Genomic DNA, 17,062 nt, shown 5'->3' with positions numbered 1-17,062 from the left:
TGTAGGAGTTCTCAAAATTCTAACACTTTAATTAACTGAATTTATTAGCCCTCTACAGCAGTCATCCATATTGGAGTGTTAACAGGAATTATGTATTTGCTTTGAAAAATTTTTCTGGTGTTAACATTCCTTTGCAATGCTGATGCAAAATTCAACCTTTTAAAGTGTTCCTGAAGACCTGAATTCTGTTTCTTAAAATACTTTGGAAATACTATATAAGATACAAACAAAAATTTTAATATGTATTGCATTACAATCAAACTGCAAAGAAGCTAATTTGGAAAGTCCTTTAAAGTATAAGTACAGCATGTCACAAAACAATAAAGTGCTTTTTAATTGTATGCAGCTTCCCACTGCTCTTGTCATCTGAGCAATACTACAGCAAATATCCTTGTTTCAACACCATGAGAAGAGATCATTGAAAGTTTTTGCTTTCATTCATATAAAAAAGTCAGACACTGCAACGTATGTCAAAACAAATGAGCATCACCTGAAATGCAGTCTGTGTCATGCCACGTACTGTAGTTTCTCAGCTCTATGCAATAGTCACTCACTTTGGTAGAGCACAGAAGCACATGAGAAGACACCACATCATGCGTTATCCTCTCCGACTCATCCAAAATGGCGTTCAGGGAAAGAAACTACTTCTGAGTCATCAATGTTCTTTTTTTTATCACAGAAAGGAAAGCTTCTATCTTCTCTACCAATTTGTCCTAGCTCTATTTTGATCCATGAGTAGATTAAAATAAGTAAATCTGCCTGGTCTAAAAGTTGGCAAACTGTTTTGATGCTTAATTTCACGTTTTTTTTGGTTTCTTTCAGTTTTAAACAGATCAGAGTCATTATAGCTGGAGTTGCAAATGTGATCATTTTGGACCTTGTTTTTGCCTATGTTTAATGGCAATAGGACCAACCTATTCTACAGGACTTCTTTTATGATAAATATATGAAAAGACAGTGAAGCGCTCAAATACTACAGAGAGAGTACTGAAGATAAACAGGGAGAAAGCTGAGGAGACATTACAGAATGAGCAAGTTCCTTCTCGTCTGTGAATCTCCTGCAAACATTGTATTTTCAATGACAGTAAATAATTCTGAAGAGAATTTTAAAAAGGAGGTGTCCTCCTGTGTTCTAATGTTCCATATCTGCAAGCTTTGTCATCCATTGCGCCAGACTGCTACGAGACAGCATCTATGTGACTAAGGAACTCCATATTTATTTCCAAACTGAAATGGCTAACAGAAGGCAAATCTCTCTGAAAACGGACGGAGCACAAAATCTACTTGCCTACCCTGGTTTTTCAATGGGCAGCTTAGAGCCGCCAAAACCGAGATACAGCTCCTTCCTTGGCTACCTCGCCTTTTATTTATCATGTAATACTTCTCAAGGTTTCCAGCAGATGCATGTGCCCAAAGTAGTGAAAAGAATTAAATACTCTTCCTCTGATACTTTTGCAATTTCTCCTTAATCTGGAAACTTGCTGGAGTAAGTGGATGCTTTCTCTGAAGATTCTCAGAACAGAGTGACTGTACTGGTTCCCCATATTCCCCATCCACATACCAGTACACAACAGCCAGCATAGCAATATTGGAGTGTACTTTCAAAATGAGTTGGAAAAAAATGACTTAATATCTATCTCCTCCAAACTCCAACATGCATCCAATGTGAGGGTAGGAAGAAGCACCATGTCAATCACAATGTCTGCTAGAACAGCAGTATCTGCGATTACATATACATCAACACGTATTTGTTCAGGATTGTATTTAAAAATTGCAACGGACTGACATGAATGAGCATTGCTTTTCTGAGGTTTCCCACCAAATTCCAGACTGGACCGAGAACCCATGTTTATACATCTTTTTTGCAGAACAAAGCCCATCAAACTGTGAACCCAAGAAAAAAATTCTACTTTCCTTTAGAAAGCACTACAAAATGTTTTTGTGAGTCATCACCATCAGCTGCAAGTTTAAATTCCGAAAAAATTATAAGAAAAAGGAAAATATGGTAAATGCTACTTGCGCACAGGAAAATGCATGGGGCATGGGGATTATAGTAATTCAGATGCCAGTAGGTTAAGCGTCAATCTGTAAGTGTTAGTTGTACCAGATTAATGAAGCATCTGTGGTGTTTGCCCAGATTTGCTTTTCCTTTCAGCAATTTATCAATTGTAACATTCTAGAAAATAAAAGCTTAACAAATTCTGTTTACGCTTCTTTTTCACACTACAGTTGTCATCTATATTTATTTAAATGACGTTCCTCATTTCTGACATTTTCCCTAGGGCTTGAAGAGCAGGTGTTCAGATGTAGCTTCAAGCTGTCAAAAATGAAACTGGCAAGGATTTTAACAGATACAGGGCCGAGGTAATACAAGAAAGTTGTAATTTTGAATAATTAAACACCACACAGGATTTGTTAGACTATATCATCATTATCCAAAGGATAGTTTAGTTCAGATTTCATCATAAACACAAAATGGGATGGTGGTCATGGTGGGACTGATACTGGAGCCTTTGATTTGAGTTCTTGTGTCCAAAGCATTTCTTTGCAAATCTAAGGAAACCGCATTGGCTCTGGACCAAAACCTATCAAGATTGCTTTTGTTCCCTCTCCTGGGCCCAAAATGAGGGGAACACTTGCTCTAGAGCCACCACTTAGCCCGCTGTGGGAAGAGCACATCCTTATGTAGCATTGCTCCATCTTGCCCTCTTGACTTTCTGGCTAAAACTGATATGTGGGGTGAATTTTTATCACTTACTTTCTCATCAAGCAGCAACGCCAGTTTATTGTGTGGCTACTTCACAGTATACACACATGTACTGGAATAACATGAGTAGATGTAGCCTGTTATTTGTAGTTGGGTCTGTAACAGCAAGTACCTATTCAACTATCTGTTCCTTCTGGTAAGTTCCAACAGGCCGTGTCTTTTGCTCCTCAGTCAAGTAAGTCTCTGTTGACATATTTATTTCAAGAGCAAGGTCTGATCAAGACTAAAGAAAAAAGAGGCACAGTGACTTAATGTTTTTGAAAAATGAAAAAAAAAAAAAAATCCTTTTATACTTTCAAGGAAATCACTGCTTCTTGCCAGCTGAATCACCATCAAGTGTTGGCATATCTCATGGGCTCATCAAGATGAACAAAACATGTAATTTACCATCCTTCTAAGAAGATATTTTTAACAGGAAGCAAAACCTCCAAAAATATTTTGTGAAAAAGCTCCAAGTGACAGTAATGAATACACTCTACTGCTGACCAAAGAAAATGAAAGATAAACATAAGTTACAAACACATTTTTCATATTCACGTTTTCCTAAATTTCAACCAACTCCAATACAGTGCTAATATAGCACAACCCATATTAAGAGAATTAAAAAAAGAACAGAGAAAGTATTACTAACAGATCGAGAGACCCTGAACTGGCATAAGGAAGAGCGTAGCAGTCCTTTGGGTGGGCCACTCCTGTACGTTGGGCTACGGTGAAGACTACAATGAGTGGCAACTGATAAATAGTTTTCTTTTTTCCTAAAGGGCTTTATGTTTGGACTTCATTATTAACTTCAGCGATACCATCAGAATGAATTGCCTACTGCAATCTAAAAAAACAAGTGCTATTAGCTGCAATCATACAGCAATAATTGAGCACTCTTCAGCTGTTAGCCCAGTGCTTCTTTCAGTGTTTAGGAAAACAGAAGCGACTTAGAGCATGCCAAGTAGGTAGGTTGATGTAACAGTCTTGCAAATGAAGCAGACCAGGGGCTGATACCTACTGGCAATAATCTGTTAGCTGCTTACTCTTTGCTCATACAACTCAGGGATTTCAGTGCTTCTACTCAGAAGTAGCAAAGTAGTAATTGCACAGATCTACTAGCAAACTACCTAAATCGGTCTCAGCCAAGACAGGCACGTGGAACCTCACTCACCTCCTCTACCAAGAAGGAAAACCTCTCACCACTGCCACGCTTCTGGAGAGATGGATTTTTTGCACTTTATTTTTCAAGTTGGGCCTATGTGTACTACTGTAGACATTCACTATAAAAGTGGCAAAAGCACGAATAGTGAGGCCCAAAATGAAAAGTGGGACTGAAACGACTGAGAAAACTGAAAATGGGAGGTTACGCTTCTCGCCAACTGCAGGAAACACAGAGCCAGGAGCTGCTGATGCTGAAGTGTGCCCAAGAAATAGGCATACTGAAAAGCATTGCTAATTTGAATATTAACTTACAACCACTTACCTCTGCTAACACATTCGTAATGGAAATGTAGCGACTGCCATAATACCAAGTCAGCAATTCCTCAGTGAACTCTCTTCCAGGAAACAGGGAACAAGCCATGCACTTCAGAAACAGACTTAAATTAACCTCGGAAAAGAGCACTCCACCTGCTCTTCCTGGCTAATTAGAACTGACTAGCTCTTCCTAAATTAATACACATACTGTACATACAGACATCTTGTGTCTCAGACACAACACCCTATGGAACTACTACAAGATCTAAACCAGTGAATTCTCACAGCCACCTGTGATGCGTTTTGCAGAACAGAGTTGTTTGGTCAATTTTCAAGTTTGTTCTGTGATTCTGACTGAAGGTTCACTTTCACAACAAAGCCATAGAAAAAGAACGAACTAACACTGTCCTTTGTTAACAGAACAGCATTCATACCCTTATGCTGCCAGTTCAACTACACAGAACGTACGAGGACCCCCAAGACAGCACGGTGACTTAAAACGCTCTCTACAAAACCCCATCCAGTCAACGCCTGCCATATACATCAGCCTCTGGAAGCAGGGACAAATGTTTGAGAGAACTTCAACGCAGACATTAGAGACAACTCAGTTACAGCAGGGACTCACTGATGAAATAGAAAGGCAACCAAAAACCCCTGTTCCTGGCCCTGCTGTCCCTCCTCTTTTTTTCTTTTACAAAATGACTAACATATATTATGCTTGTCCGTGTCTATTTCTCTAAAGAAGGGGGAGAATTATTTGATATGTTAAAATACTATAATCAATAATTTTTTTTTTCAAAATTAGCCTACTCCAGTGTGTTTCTTCCTTAAGATACTTAGTTTTTGAATCTAATTAAAAAACCTCAATATGACTGTGTCCTTATACAAAAATTCCTGTTTTCACTATTAAAAAAAAAAACCACTTCCCGTGTAAAATAAACTCTTGATTCTCTTTTGATACCTCTTTGAGCATTCAAATACACTGTAACATTAAACCACTGTAACTAATTTTAGGGTGAACAACATCAGTGCCAATGTGAGTGGTGTCACTGGAACACCACCTATTCCTGTGGTTCAGAGCTCTCCCACAGTAAGACTGTGGAAGTAGAGAAGAGACAACGAACTAAGCACTATCTATGAAATCTTAAATTCCATCTTTTCCTTAAAGTAAAAAACTGAGCCTAAGAATAGGGCACAAAAATTGCTCGCTAGGAAAAGAGGATGTGCTCTGTTGGAGCACAAATTGCTAATTTTTAGGATTACAGTCATTGCTGTCTCTCAGTTGTCTGTAGAAGCCAAGATTAACTGCTAATCTACAATGAAAGGAAAAATAAACTTTAGATCTTGCTAGTTTATGTAATCAAATCCTATTTTGTGAATTGTCTAAGCTCCCAAATGCCCCACCTTTATAAAACTGAGTTTCATGTACAGTGAAAAAAAAAAAAAAATTGAAAACAATCTTTTGTCTAGTCTCTCGATTTTGGGTATCGTGTCAAATCACGTTACAGCTGTGCACTCTGTAAATTCAGCGTGTGTCAGACACAAAACCTTCCAAAATGGACTGGCGGAAATGTGTGCATCCAAGGGCAGGCAAAGAAAACCTGATAACAACTGAGGACTGGGAAAATACTGATGGGTCACCACGTTTTGTGATGGTAGAAACAATGAAGTTCTTACAGAAGAAAAATACAAAGTAGACTACTGTCAATTTCTATTTAAGAAAAAATGCTGTGACTTTTTTTTTTGTTTATATATACTTTTCCATTTGCTGTGTGATGTTTAAACAATAGTTTTACATATATATATATAAATATATATATATATTTGTATTGTATGGATTTGCATTATTTGTGCCATGGTAGTGTTTACATGCCAATATCATGTGCTATTTTATTATGTTAGGCAGTCTGTCTAAGAATTCATGATCATCTATTTTACATTTGTCTGACAAGTATCATCACAACCTCTATTATAAAACAGACTATGGGCCATTACCATATTAACCCCTCCGTCATATTAAGCATCTGCAGACTAACAAGAGAACAACAACAACAAAAAACCTCAGGAGATGTAGCTATTTTTAAAAGACTAAACATTCAAGACTACATATTTCCTCATATTTATTTTGTAACTGTATTTTTCTAAAACATACTAAAATAGAAAAGATGTTCATCTGATTCATCATACAAAGAAAATACCAACATAGTAATAAAATATTGAAAATATATGAAAGCACCCAAACATTAAAATATTCATTTTGGCAAAGACTCTAAGAATATATTTCTTGCAATTTTACAGTAAAGTGCTATTCAATCCACTCAAATTAAGGAATCGGCATTTTAATAGCATGGTTATTATCATCTTAAGGTTACAAATTACTTTGTTACCTTTCTCAACAAGACAACAACTCATTTTGTCAGAAGCAAAGCATTTGAGTTGCATGCACATGAAAATAACCTAAATAACAGCCTCATAGTAAGCGGTGAACAATATAAGTTACCAACTCATTAGGAAAAGAAAATACAGAGAAGCAAACTGAAATGAAAGGAGATTAGTGAAAAAATTAAGAAAATGTAGATGTGGTAAAACATTGTATAAATTAAGAAAGGACAGAAGACTGTGCACCCAACAGTTCTGTAGACTTGCCTTTTACGTGGTGATTTTTTTAATAATCATATCGAACGATATTCTGCTTTATTAGTTAATCAGTTTACTAACGCATTTTTTAAACTGCCCTTTTGTATTTCCTAGAAATGATACTACATCTGCAACACACTGGAGAGATACTGTAAGCAAAAAGACAGAAGCAGAGTATGACCTTTATTTTTCCTCATTAATCTCTTCTTACCTATTGAAGTCAACAGACAAAACTAAATGACCTGTTACAAAGCCAATTTGTAGCAAAAATTAATTCTAGTAAAGAAATTATTTAAAATTTTTAGACCTCATCAAGAGTGAAAATTTTAAATGTATGAAAGATACCATGAGTCTCCTTTTAAGTATTTATCATTTTAATATACATATTTACAGCAATGGGTACAAAGAATCCTTGTTACCATAAATTCTCACTAGCTTCATACACCATTTCTACAACAGTTTCTGAGAAATGGCAGATGTAACACTTTTATGTTGCCGTCAACAATATTTAATCTTCCTCACTTGACTTGCTTTTTTCATAAATTCATCTGTAATTTAAGTGTATTGCACATCTCAGAATAAGTTCTTACACTGACTACGTATTAGCCTTTTTATGAACCAATAATAGGTCATCAAAAGTCAACTCTCACGCTCCTTCTGCAATTTGACTAAAAATTGCTTCAAAAAAAAAAAAAAAAGGAAAGAATAGGAATAGTGTCTCATCATGATTATTTCATTACTGTCTTTGGAGTCAAACAAGGGTTATATTCCTGGTCAATATGGCTGTGTGTATGTTATTTGGTAGGAAATATTTACAATAACTTTGCATTCTAAAAAAGCACAAAAATAAGGAATTTAACCAATGAAAGCAATGAGCCTGAATTACCAAAATAACTACTACTAACAAATATCTTCCTTTATATGTGCATGTACACAGATTATATAAAAAAATCTGCCTGTACTACATCATTTCTGTTAATTTTCCTGAATGAACAACTTAACCTTTAGAATACACTTAAGTTGACTGCTTGCACCTTCTATGAGAGTAATTCAGGATGTAAGAATGAATATGATGAAAAGAAACAAAATATTGTATTTAAAGTAGTTGAATAGAGGGAAAAAAAAAACCTAAGCAGTTTTAAATTATGTTGTTGTATTTGGTTTCCTTCTTCTAGTTCAGTAGTATTTATTGAGTTGTACAGTGAAAATAGGTCCTAGCTCTAACGTCTTCCTCATGCACTGTTCTAAGTGTCAACCTTCAGTAATTTCCTTTGCTGGTCATTCTTTTCTTCTTTTTTTCAGCAAATTATATCATCGTTCATGGTTGTGGGCTCACAAACCTCCTTTTGGCAGTTCCAGAATCCAAGCACAGCAATCTGTTCCACTCCAACCAATCATCATAGGCAGCATATCCAGTGCAAAGCAATTATTTTTAGCTTCTCTGGGTATACGTCAGGTAGAAGCAGAAGGCAACAACAGTAACTGATAGCAATGATAAAACAACTGACAACTGCTGGAACCAGAGGCAGCGATCAATCTGCTCTTGAAGTCTTTTATTAATTTGCAGTAAATGAGTTAGCTGAAAATAGAAATAGTTTCATTAAATTAGAATTACTGCACATGAAAGTACTTGTTAATTTAGAGCTACTGAGCCAATAACTATAAGCAGAGTGGAAAGAAAAAAAAAAAAAAAAAAAAGACAAGACTTCTCTTAGTGATCCCTTTTCTATCACTACGTACTTCAGGAATCTGTTCCACTAAAGCAGCTTTGAATCTTAAGAGTTACGGATAGCCTATATTGCCTATATCATGCAGGTGACATCTTTACACTAGGAAGCAAAAGACACCGCTGAGGCTCATTGATACCCCAGATCTGTAATACATATAAGAAGAATGAGAAAACTGCATTGAAAGTAATATTTTATTAAACTATTACCATTCAACAAAATAATTAAATCACTACCACTGATTTAGTTACTTTCAATTGCTGAGCTTTTCAAATAGTACAATTTATGAAGTATCAAAGGGGTTTAGTACAAATTCTTTTTATCTCTATCTCATTTTATAATTTTGTTCAATATTCCGCACAAAGGCATACATTATTACCTGTATATGTAAATCTTCATTGGTTTTGGCTGGAATATTAAATGTGTTCTCTTTTAATGTCAGAGAAGAAGGCTTACTACTTTCTAGGACATGACACCTGAGCCTGTGAAAGGGGAAAAAAATATGCACCAAAAATCATAAATTTAATGTAACGTTGTATAATTAATAGTAAACTGTCCATCTAACAGTTATTATATGCACTTTATCATCTGTTCTGTTTGATTGATTTTCTAAATGACTACTAGAATCACAGAATCATAGAATCGTTTAAGTTGGAAGGGACCTTTAAAGGTCATCTAGTCCAATCCCCCTGCAACGAGCAGGGACTATTGCAATGATAGTCCAAAAAGGCTTCCTCAGTCCACAAATTACATTTTGACAGCTTTTGATATAGAAAGCAAAATCAAAATTATCTGCACGCTCAGTTAAAATACACCTTCATCATTTTACCTTCATAGCACAGGATCCACTGGATTATTCAGTCAAATACTTACTACCAGAGATGTAACAATTTATTGAACAGCAAACAAAATCTAAAGGTTTTCTTTCCATTTTAAAGCTTAGCAACATTTTTCATGGAGTCCACCTCTTCCACAGTTGAATATGCAGGAACAGAATTTCAAGCCACAATTGAAGGTAGTGGAATCCTACGCAATTTATAAAATACAGCAGAAGTTCCTCTGATATCATGCAAGTCAATTAGTGTGGGAATGAATTTATTTGCTAAAGACATGGTTAAATTGAGGCTGTGGCATTTTTCTATTTTAAGGAAAGAGAAATGCTAAAACTTCTCTGGCAAGACAAAACAAAAAAAAAGGGACAAACGGGTGCAATAAAATCTAAGTAGAATCCTCAGATAAAGCACTTACATGTATAATATTAAAGAGATAATAATTACATTCTCCACTACTTTTAATGTAGGTTTAATAAAAAAAGTAAAGGTCAGTTTTGTATTGATCAGTAACATACATATGTGGCACACTTTGCAGGTGATAAATTTAATGTAATCAAATAATCTCTCCCTATTGTTTCAGGGTCTGTCTTAAAAAAATTCCAACATTTATGCAAAGAAGCTTAAGGTCACTCACATGATGTAGACTTTGTTTAATAGGGAATTAATGGATAAGCATTTGAAGCAAAGATAGAGCAAGACTATGGCATCAAGTCTCAAAAATACTTTTTCCATGTTAATTTTGGTCATGTGGGGGTAAAGGCAGCTCCAAAAGAAAAGAGAAAAAAAAAAAGAACAATCTAAAGTAAAAATACAAATTACTTTGTTTTAAAGATGAAACAGCACCTTGATATCATGACTTTAAGAATTCTGGATGAAACAGAACTACAATAAACTTTTCCTAGAAATATACAGTGATACAACTAGATGTGAACAGATGAGAGAGAAGAGTAACGGGCATCTTTAAAAGACTGTATGAGGAAAAATATTTTCCTAGTGGTATTTTTTCACCATTAAATATGGAAAAACACACATATGAATGTGTGATAGGTTTTACAGAAATTTTCTACAAAACTATGATTTCCGTAGCAGAAAAGGAATATTTTTTTAATATTCTCTAGAAAACAGTTTTGCATTGGGTATGTCTTCTTTCCTTGCTTGTTTCTTTTTAGAAAACTCAAGTGGCACATTCTTATTTAAAAAAAAAAAAAAATTCTACCGTCTATGTGTATTGTCACAGCCATTCGTATTTTTTCCACTTAAGTCTTAATCAGCACAAGAACAACAACAATAGAAGGAAAAGCGTATGTAGAATACCATGACATTTTATGCATTAAAACCACCTCTAATCAGTTAAAACAGAGTGGAAGCCTCAGCAGTATACTTCAGTCAGTAAGCACACAATTGGGTTTGGAGAATCCTTCACTGATTGTGAAATGCAAGTGCTATAAATCAGCTAAATACTAATGGCTAAAAAATCCCCTATTAACAGAAAACCAACACCTCACCTATGTTCCATCACTTTGGTCCTAGGCACTTCTTTCCAAAACTGAGTCAGTTCTGGTACACCTGCTCCAGAAGACTGGTCCATTTCTGCTGCCATTATAAGGAAACGATCCTGCAGAGAAGCTCCAAAACCTGCCCTCAAAGAAAAAAAAAAAAAAAAAAAAAAAAAGTGTGCTTTTTTAAGACATTACAAAGTGTATAGAAGCATTTTTGAAAAAAAGTTTTAAAATGAGAGTTTGTTCATTCCAGGACATCAGACTCTGACTTACTGGAAATAAAAACAATGAAATAATTCTCTTAAGCTCAACAATTTTGATTACAATTTTCCCAAAATTCTGCAGTTTCATTTTAACAGAACTAGTTTCACCCGAACAATTCAAGGGCAACCCAGAATTCTGTAAAGAATGCATTCTCCAGCAAATTCACCTGTCCTTACAACAATTTAGGAAACTGATTTACTGCAGATAAACTCCCACTGTAATAGAGCACAACTGAGACAGCTACCACTGACTTTTTTTTGTTTTTTTAAGACAAGAAACAGAAGGGGCTGCAGACAACAGCTGCTTATGCCTAAGTGAAGTAGTAAATCAGTACGGGCAGTTACTCAAATGCTGTCTGACATCCCTGGTTTTTTACAAATAGTAACACTCTCATACAACAGTCAAGTTGACATGGGTATCATTCAGCCTTACACCCCAGCAAGCACACACAAAGGATAGTATCTTGTCTAGATTTCTTAAAAATTCTATTGTAAGATTTTACTAACCACCATGAAGAGAGACTATTATATCCAGTGATGTGCCAGGTTCACAGCTGCTGTTACTGGGTTTAACTCTGTATTTTTCAGGAGCAGTTGTTCTCACCTATGAACAAAAAATACCAAGCAAGCCTACAGTAAATGCATGCACAAACTATGATTGTTTCATAACCTCCCTCATTCTGTAGTAAGTAAAATCCCCAAAAGCTTACATATTAAGACATGGTAATACATACAGTCTTTAAAATCCTTTATTTTGTAGGAGTAACCAGACACTGGTATTTAATGTTTTCCACTCTCTCAACCACTTCTATCCTTTCTTTTCTGGCATATGCTATTTTTCTCTCTTATAAACATACATAAAAAGAGCCAAGAATATCAAATGGACTATCTCTTAAAATTCTTAATATGAAAGTATGAAAACTTCAGTTATTTGTGTGTGCAGAGAACACAAAAGATGCGGTAGAAAACCAAATCAAGATGCAAGCCAACTCAATATTTCTGAAGCAAACATAACTGCATTCTTTCCTTTCCTTTGACGGTGACATTTACAGATAGAGCAGCATCATTTTGGAGCATTACTAACTCGTTCCCCGCCGAGATTTAAAAAGGAGAAAAATTCTAAAGAGATCACTTTTCAACGGTCAAGCCTTTCTTTTTTTGGGAAGTATTAGACTCTCACTAAAGAACTAACCATCCCCATAGCTCTTTTTCAGCCAGTGCACCAAAGATCTGTATTACCGATTATCCCCTTTGGGGTGGTACATAATAGATACAAATTCAGCTAGAAGAGTTATCTGTTCTCCTTCAAACATCACAACAAAAATTTAGACTGAAAAGTGGGTTTAATAGAATTTCTTCCTCCTTACCAAAACAAGAAAAAGTTACACATTTAGTAAAGTAAAACAGACCACACATAAAATAATTACCTTAAAAGCCACTATGTTTTTAGTGACATTTGTGAGAACTATCAAACATTTTTTTTCTCCAGTTTCTTTGGAGCCAAAATATAGTTCTTCTGCTGGGCTAATAAAAAATTTAAAAAAAAATAGTTTATTCAAATTATCTTTACAACATATCATAGAAAAAACCTGAACACACCTACAAGAAAATAAAATACTTTCAAGCCTGCAGCTACAATCACTATAAAGTTTTTTATCAAAAAAGCTGTGAAAACAAAATGCAGAAAATTTGTAGTGAAGCTCAGGGTTGATTCATGACCACAAGTGGACCTAGCTGCCTCAGCTCATTACTGCCCTTGACTTCTTCCATCTGGAATAGTGTGACCATCTGCAACAGCAGGAATAGCCAACAGATATATACGGTCACTTCAGCCACTGCATCTTAGAGCGGGTATGCTAAGGGAAAGCATCATTAATTTTAATTTATGCTAATATTAAGGAGTATAAGGTGTCACAAACAGGGAGTAATTTCCACCTCGCACATCTATCCTTGTAATGGGTATAGCGCACACAAAAGAGGAGCAGGCAGATATCTGTGAGTGGCAATTATTTCAACCACTACAGCTAAATTCACTTGTACTTATGAGTCAGTCTTCACATACTTTTGGTGACACATGCATAAATAAAGTTATTGCTTGTTTTTAATGTTCTTGTGCAATTAGGAGAGTCATGCATGAAATCTTTTAAACCACATCAAACTAACACAACTCATTTTGGAATAAGCATTCAAATGAACTAGGCAAAAAGTAGGGCATGCTCATATACTACAAGTTGAGAGGAAACTCAAGTAACAAGTGAAAACCTGTTTTCTTTCAATGTCACATTAGGAGTACACAAAGAACTGCCATACTATGCAGTACTACAGAGCTGCATATTCTTTTGACAGAAAGCCTTTTTCAAAAAATGTGTTACTTTTTTTTTCTCCCCTTTTTAGAACGCCAATTTCATGTTAGTTTGACCTCCTCCTCAAAAGACCTCCTTTTTACAGTACCAATCCTTCTTTCTTCTCTCACTTAAACAAACCAGTGTATTAGCCGAGAAGAAAAATCCTTGGTGCTGTAGGGCAAGCCCGAATGCCCGTGCTAGAAGAGGAGTCCAATGGTGACTCTGTGTGTGTGTGTGTGAGTGCCATGTTCACAATGCATTAGACAGTTCACATGGTAAGAAATATTTTTCTTTTTGGTGGGGAAGAAGGAAGTGTGCCGAGTGAGGCAGAATGCAAGAGACTGATAGGTTTAATACAGATTAATAGGGTAACTGTATCCCCTTCTCCTCTCAGTTTGTTTTCCTGTTCCCAAATTCTCAACTTAAATAACTAATAACAGTAGGGAAAGGAAGGATTGTAGCTACAAAGTATTCCGGTTATCTTAATACTCTATTATTGCAGCTGTGTGTTACAGCAATTGCAAGGTAAATCATGAGGCAGGAAAGCATTAACTAGCATCAAAACAAGCCACAAAAAGAGCTCAAGGAAAAGAACCTTCCACCAGAGCCTGATCTTTCTTGTTCCACCACCAACTGTGGCTATTAACAGACCAAAAAAAAAAAAAAAAAAAAAAAAAAAAAAAAGAGAAAGAAAGAAATGGGGCTTGGTGGCCACTGCTGTATGCCTGTTGTCTGTGAAATCAACCAGTTCCATAGTGTTAGGGGTGGAAGGTGTATAGTTCTTGGCAGGGTGGGGTGTTTTATTTTAAATGAATACCCAAGCTTCTTATTTTTTACAGAAATAATACTTTCTTTACTCTGATGTGTGCGGGGTAACCATTTCAGCTTGTATTAGAAATTGTTGTCTCAAAATACACCACAACATGAGCTAGTCTTCTGCCAGACAGTGCAAGTAAACTGCTGCTTTTTGTCTTACCAAATATATTCATTTATTGAGGAGGAAGGCCAATAAAGACCAGTCTTTCACAGTAAGGTATGCAAGACAAATGCAATCATGGTCTAAACCGGGAAGAGACAGATGACTAGCGAGTATGCCTACAAATACAAGAAACAGAAGAGCACGAGTACCCAGCTTTGGTCATACACCAGAGCCAACAAGTACTAAGCAGCGATAGGTAAGGAAGACCCCTGGGGCGGTCCAAAGAGGCCTCACCAGGCCTTCTGCCGCAGCAGTCAGAGAGGCACAGAGCGGCTGCTGGTTCTTGGTGACTGCATGGTGCCAGGGCTGCTCTGCCTCAGCTGCCCCGTCGGGCTCCGGGCTGCTCCCTTCACAGAGCAACACTGGTATCAGCAAGGATACAAGCTAATCACGCTGGCAGAGCGTATAGTCTGAGATATGTGCCCGTGACTAGTTATAAACGGCACTATATTTTATTAATTCAATAAATTTCAGTTCAGTGTCCTGAGAAAGATTCCAGGGAAATAAAAACTAGTTCTAGCTTCCACAGAGTCAGATTACTAATAAAGAGGAACAGCTGTGCATACTCTCAAGAGTTTACTTAAAACAAAAACAACAAACAAACAGCCAGCAAGGACAATGGAGACACCAGTATTTTATTTTCCATGACAGCAAGACTGCAAGTACTAGCACCTCTACACTTGACTAAGTTCACTCTTTCATGTAATTTACATAAACTCCAACACTTCTATTTCAACATCAGAACTTGAAATATTTTAAGAGAAAAAAAAAAAGGTACAGTTTGGGGAGCGGGGGTTGAGCATTGTTTTTGTTTCTTTGGTTGTTGTGGTTTTTCTTGGGTTTGGTTTGTGTGATTGGGGTTTTTTTGTTTGCTTGTTTCTGTGTTTTGGTGTTGTTTTTTTTTTCTTTAAATAGTAAGTGGAAGAACACAGCAGCTTGTCATAGGGACAGAAAATTTTAAACATTCTTTTAAAAATCACAGTTCTGTAGTCTATACCTTTGTCCTGCCATACAAGAAACTAAGTCTATATAAAGGAGGTTTTTGCACAAAGGACTATAAAGATAATTTTCATTTCAATACCAGGAAAATTTGACACATACAAAAATATTTTATGCTAATGAGCATATCATTATTCAAATTCATTCCAAGACTAATTCAGTACAGCACTTACAAAATTAGCTAAGGAATTACCTATAAATTAGATATTTTCTTCATTCATCTAATAGCAAACTGGAAGTGAAAATAAAAGTTAACATCTAAATAAATTTCTAAACAAGCATCTTCACCTGAAAGGCAGTGAAAAGAAAAAGTGATATTGGCTAATTGATTTTTTTCCCCCCTAGTTTAATGATAAAAAGCAGATTAACTGCAAGATGTAAGCATCTTGGATGACAAAATCTTCTGAGCAGATATGCCATTTATACAGAGCACTTCCCACGCACAATAAATTGGACTCATTCATCAAGTTTAATTGCGGCAAACTACTGGTGTAGACATTTACACCATCTTAAGTTAAAAGAATTCAAGCACTATTTAACAGTGAAAGCTGTCTTAAAAAACAATGCATTTACTCTTAAGCCAATGCAATCAATGTCAAACCATTGCTCTCATTACAGATAAGCAGAGGTTTAACTAAATCCAATGATAGACATTTTCTCAATATAAATGAAACCATGAAATGCTTCTACAATTCTATGAAACAAACACCTACTAATTAGTACAAAAAGCATGCCAATGGTGACACCAAAAGATTCACTAAAAACACGTAAAACCAGAAAAATTGAGCTTTGTAAAAATCATTCTTAAAAGGATGTTTATAACTTGTTTTCCTCTAAGTCTGAAAAAATAGTTTATTTTGAAAACCAACTAGTTCAATACTCAAGTGTCCAAGGCACATTTAAAAAAATTAAAGAAAATTATTATTACCTGATATGTAATAAAGGTCCTTTAAAAGTGGTTAATGCTTTCTTTGCATTTTTTGGTTTGATCTCTGTTTTGTCAGTTTCCTCTGATTTGGAAATTTGTTCTATAGAATTCATCTGAGTAAAAATGATAGTTATAATGATTAACTAGAAACCTAGGTTACACACGTTACAGAATCGTGTCAGTATTTTAAAGAACATGAGAGTCTTATTTCAATGATTTATATATTACAGACCAAGCTTAATATGTATTCATTCCTTGAAGCTGCTTGAAGTCCACTGAATAAAGTGATTTGTTGTAGAAGTTACATAATGTATTAAACATGCATGAGAGAAAACGTCTGCCTTGTTTTCTCCTGTGTATTTTCCTGATGCCCAAGTTGGTTATTTTTGAAAACTCCAGACACATTAGGTTATAGTCCTTCAAATATTTAAGATTATAAAGCAGTGATGTTATTCTTCCACCGCAAAACTTCTCAATTAATACAGACACGCCAATACAATCACTGCAACACTGAACAGAAAACACAAAACACAATTCCCCACTTTACTGTATTGCAGAGTTACTAAACATATCTTCACTGCTTTTAGATGAACTCTGAAGTATTGGAGAGCTTAAAAGGAATAATGC

The 17,062-nt window shown here is 35.6% G+C and overlaps 1 protein-coding gene across 4 annotated transcripts in view; it reads right to left on the bottom strand.

Moving 5' to 3' along the window:
* Positions 1 to 6,332: 6,332 nt before the first annotated feature.
* MOSPD2 (motile sperm domain containing 2) overlaps positions 6,333 to 17,062 on the bottom strand; it is a 37,552-nt gene continuing 26,822 nt past the window's right edge. For 3 of the 4 annotated variants that reach the window (XM_082305116.1, XM_082305117.1, XM_082305119.1), the window contains 6 exons: positions 16,436 to 16,548; positions 12,612 to 12,708; positions 11,692 to 11,788; positions 10,928 to 11,057; positions 8,969 to 9,071; positions 6,333 to 8,441 (listed from right to left, as the gene is read on the bottom strand). In XM_082305116.1, coding sequence (XP_082161242.1) covers positions 8,295 to 8,441; positions 8,969 to 9,071; positions 10,928 to 11,057; positions 11,692 to 11,788; positions 12,612 to 12,708; positions 16,436 to 16,548 — 687 coding nt within the window. In that variant the 3' untranslated portion in view covers positions 6,333 to 8,294. The remainder of the gene's footprint in view (positions 8,442 to 8,968; positions 9,072 to 10,927; positions 11,058 to 11,691; positions 11,789 to 12,611; positions 12,709 to 16,435; positions 16,549 to 17,062) is intronic. The other variant, XM_082305118.1, reaches the window with a different exon arrangement.

The sequence above is a fragment of the Platalea leucorodia genome, assembly GCF_965183815.1.
Source record: "Platalea leucorodia genome assembly, chromosome: 2".
Taxonomy (NCBI): Eukaryota; Metazoa; Chordata; class Aves; order Pelecaniformes; family Threskiornithidae; genus Platalea; species Platalea leucorodia.
The sequence above is the reverse complement of the archived record's forward strand: the minus strand, read 5'-3'. Positions and strand labels throughout refer to the sequence as shown.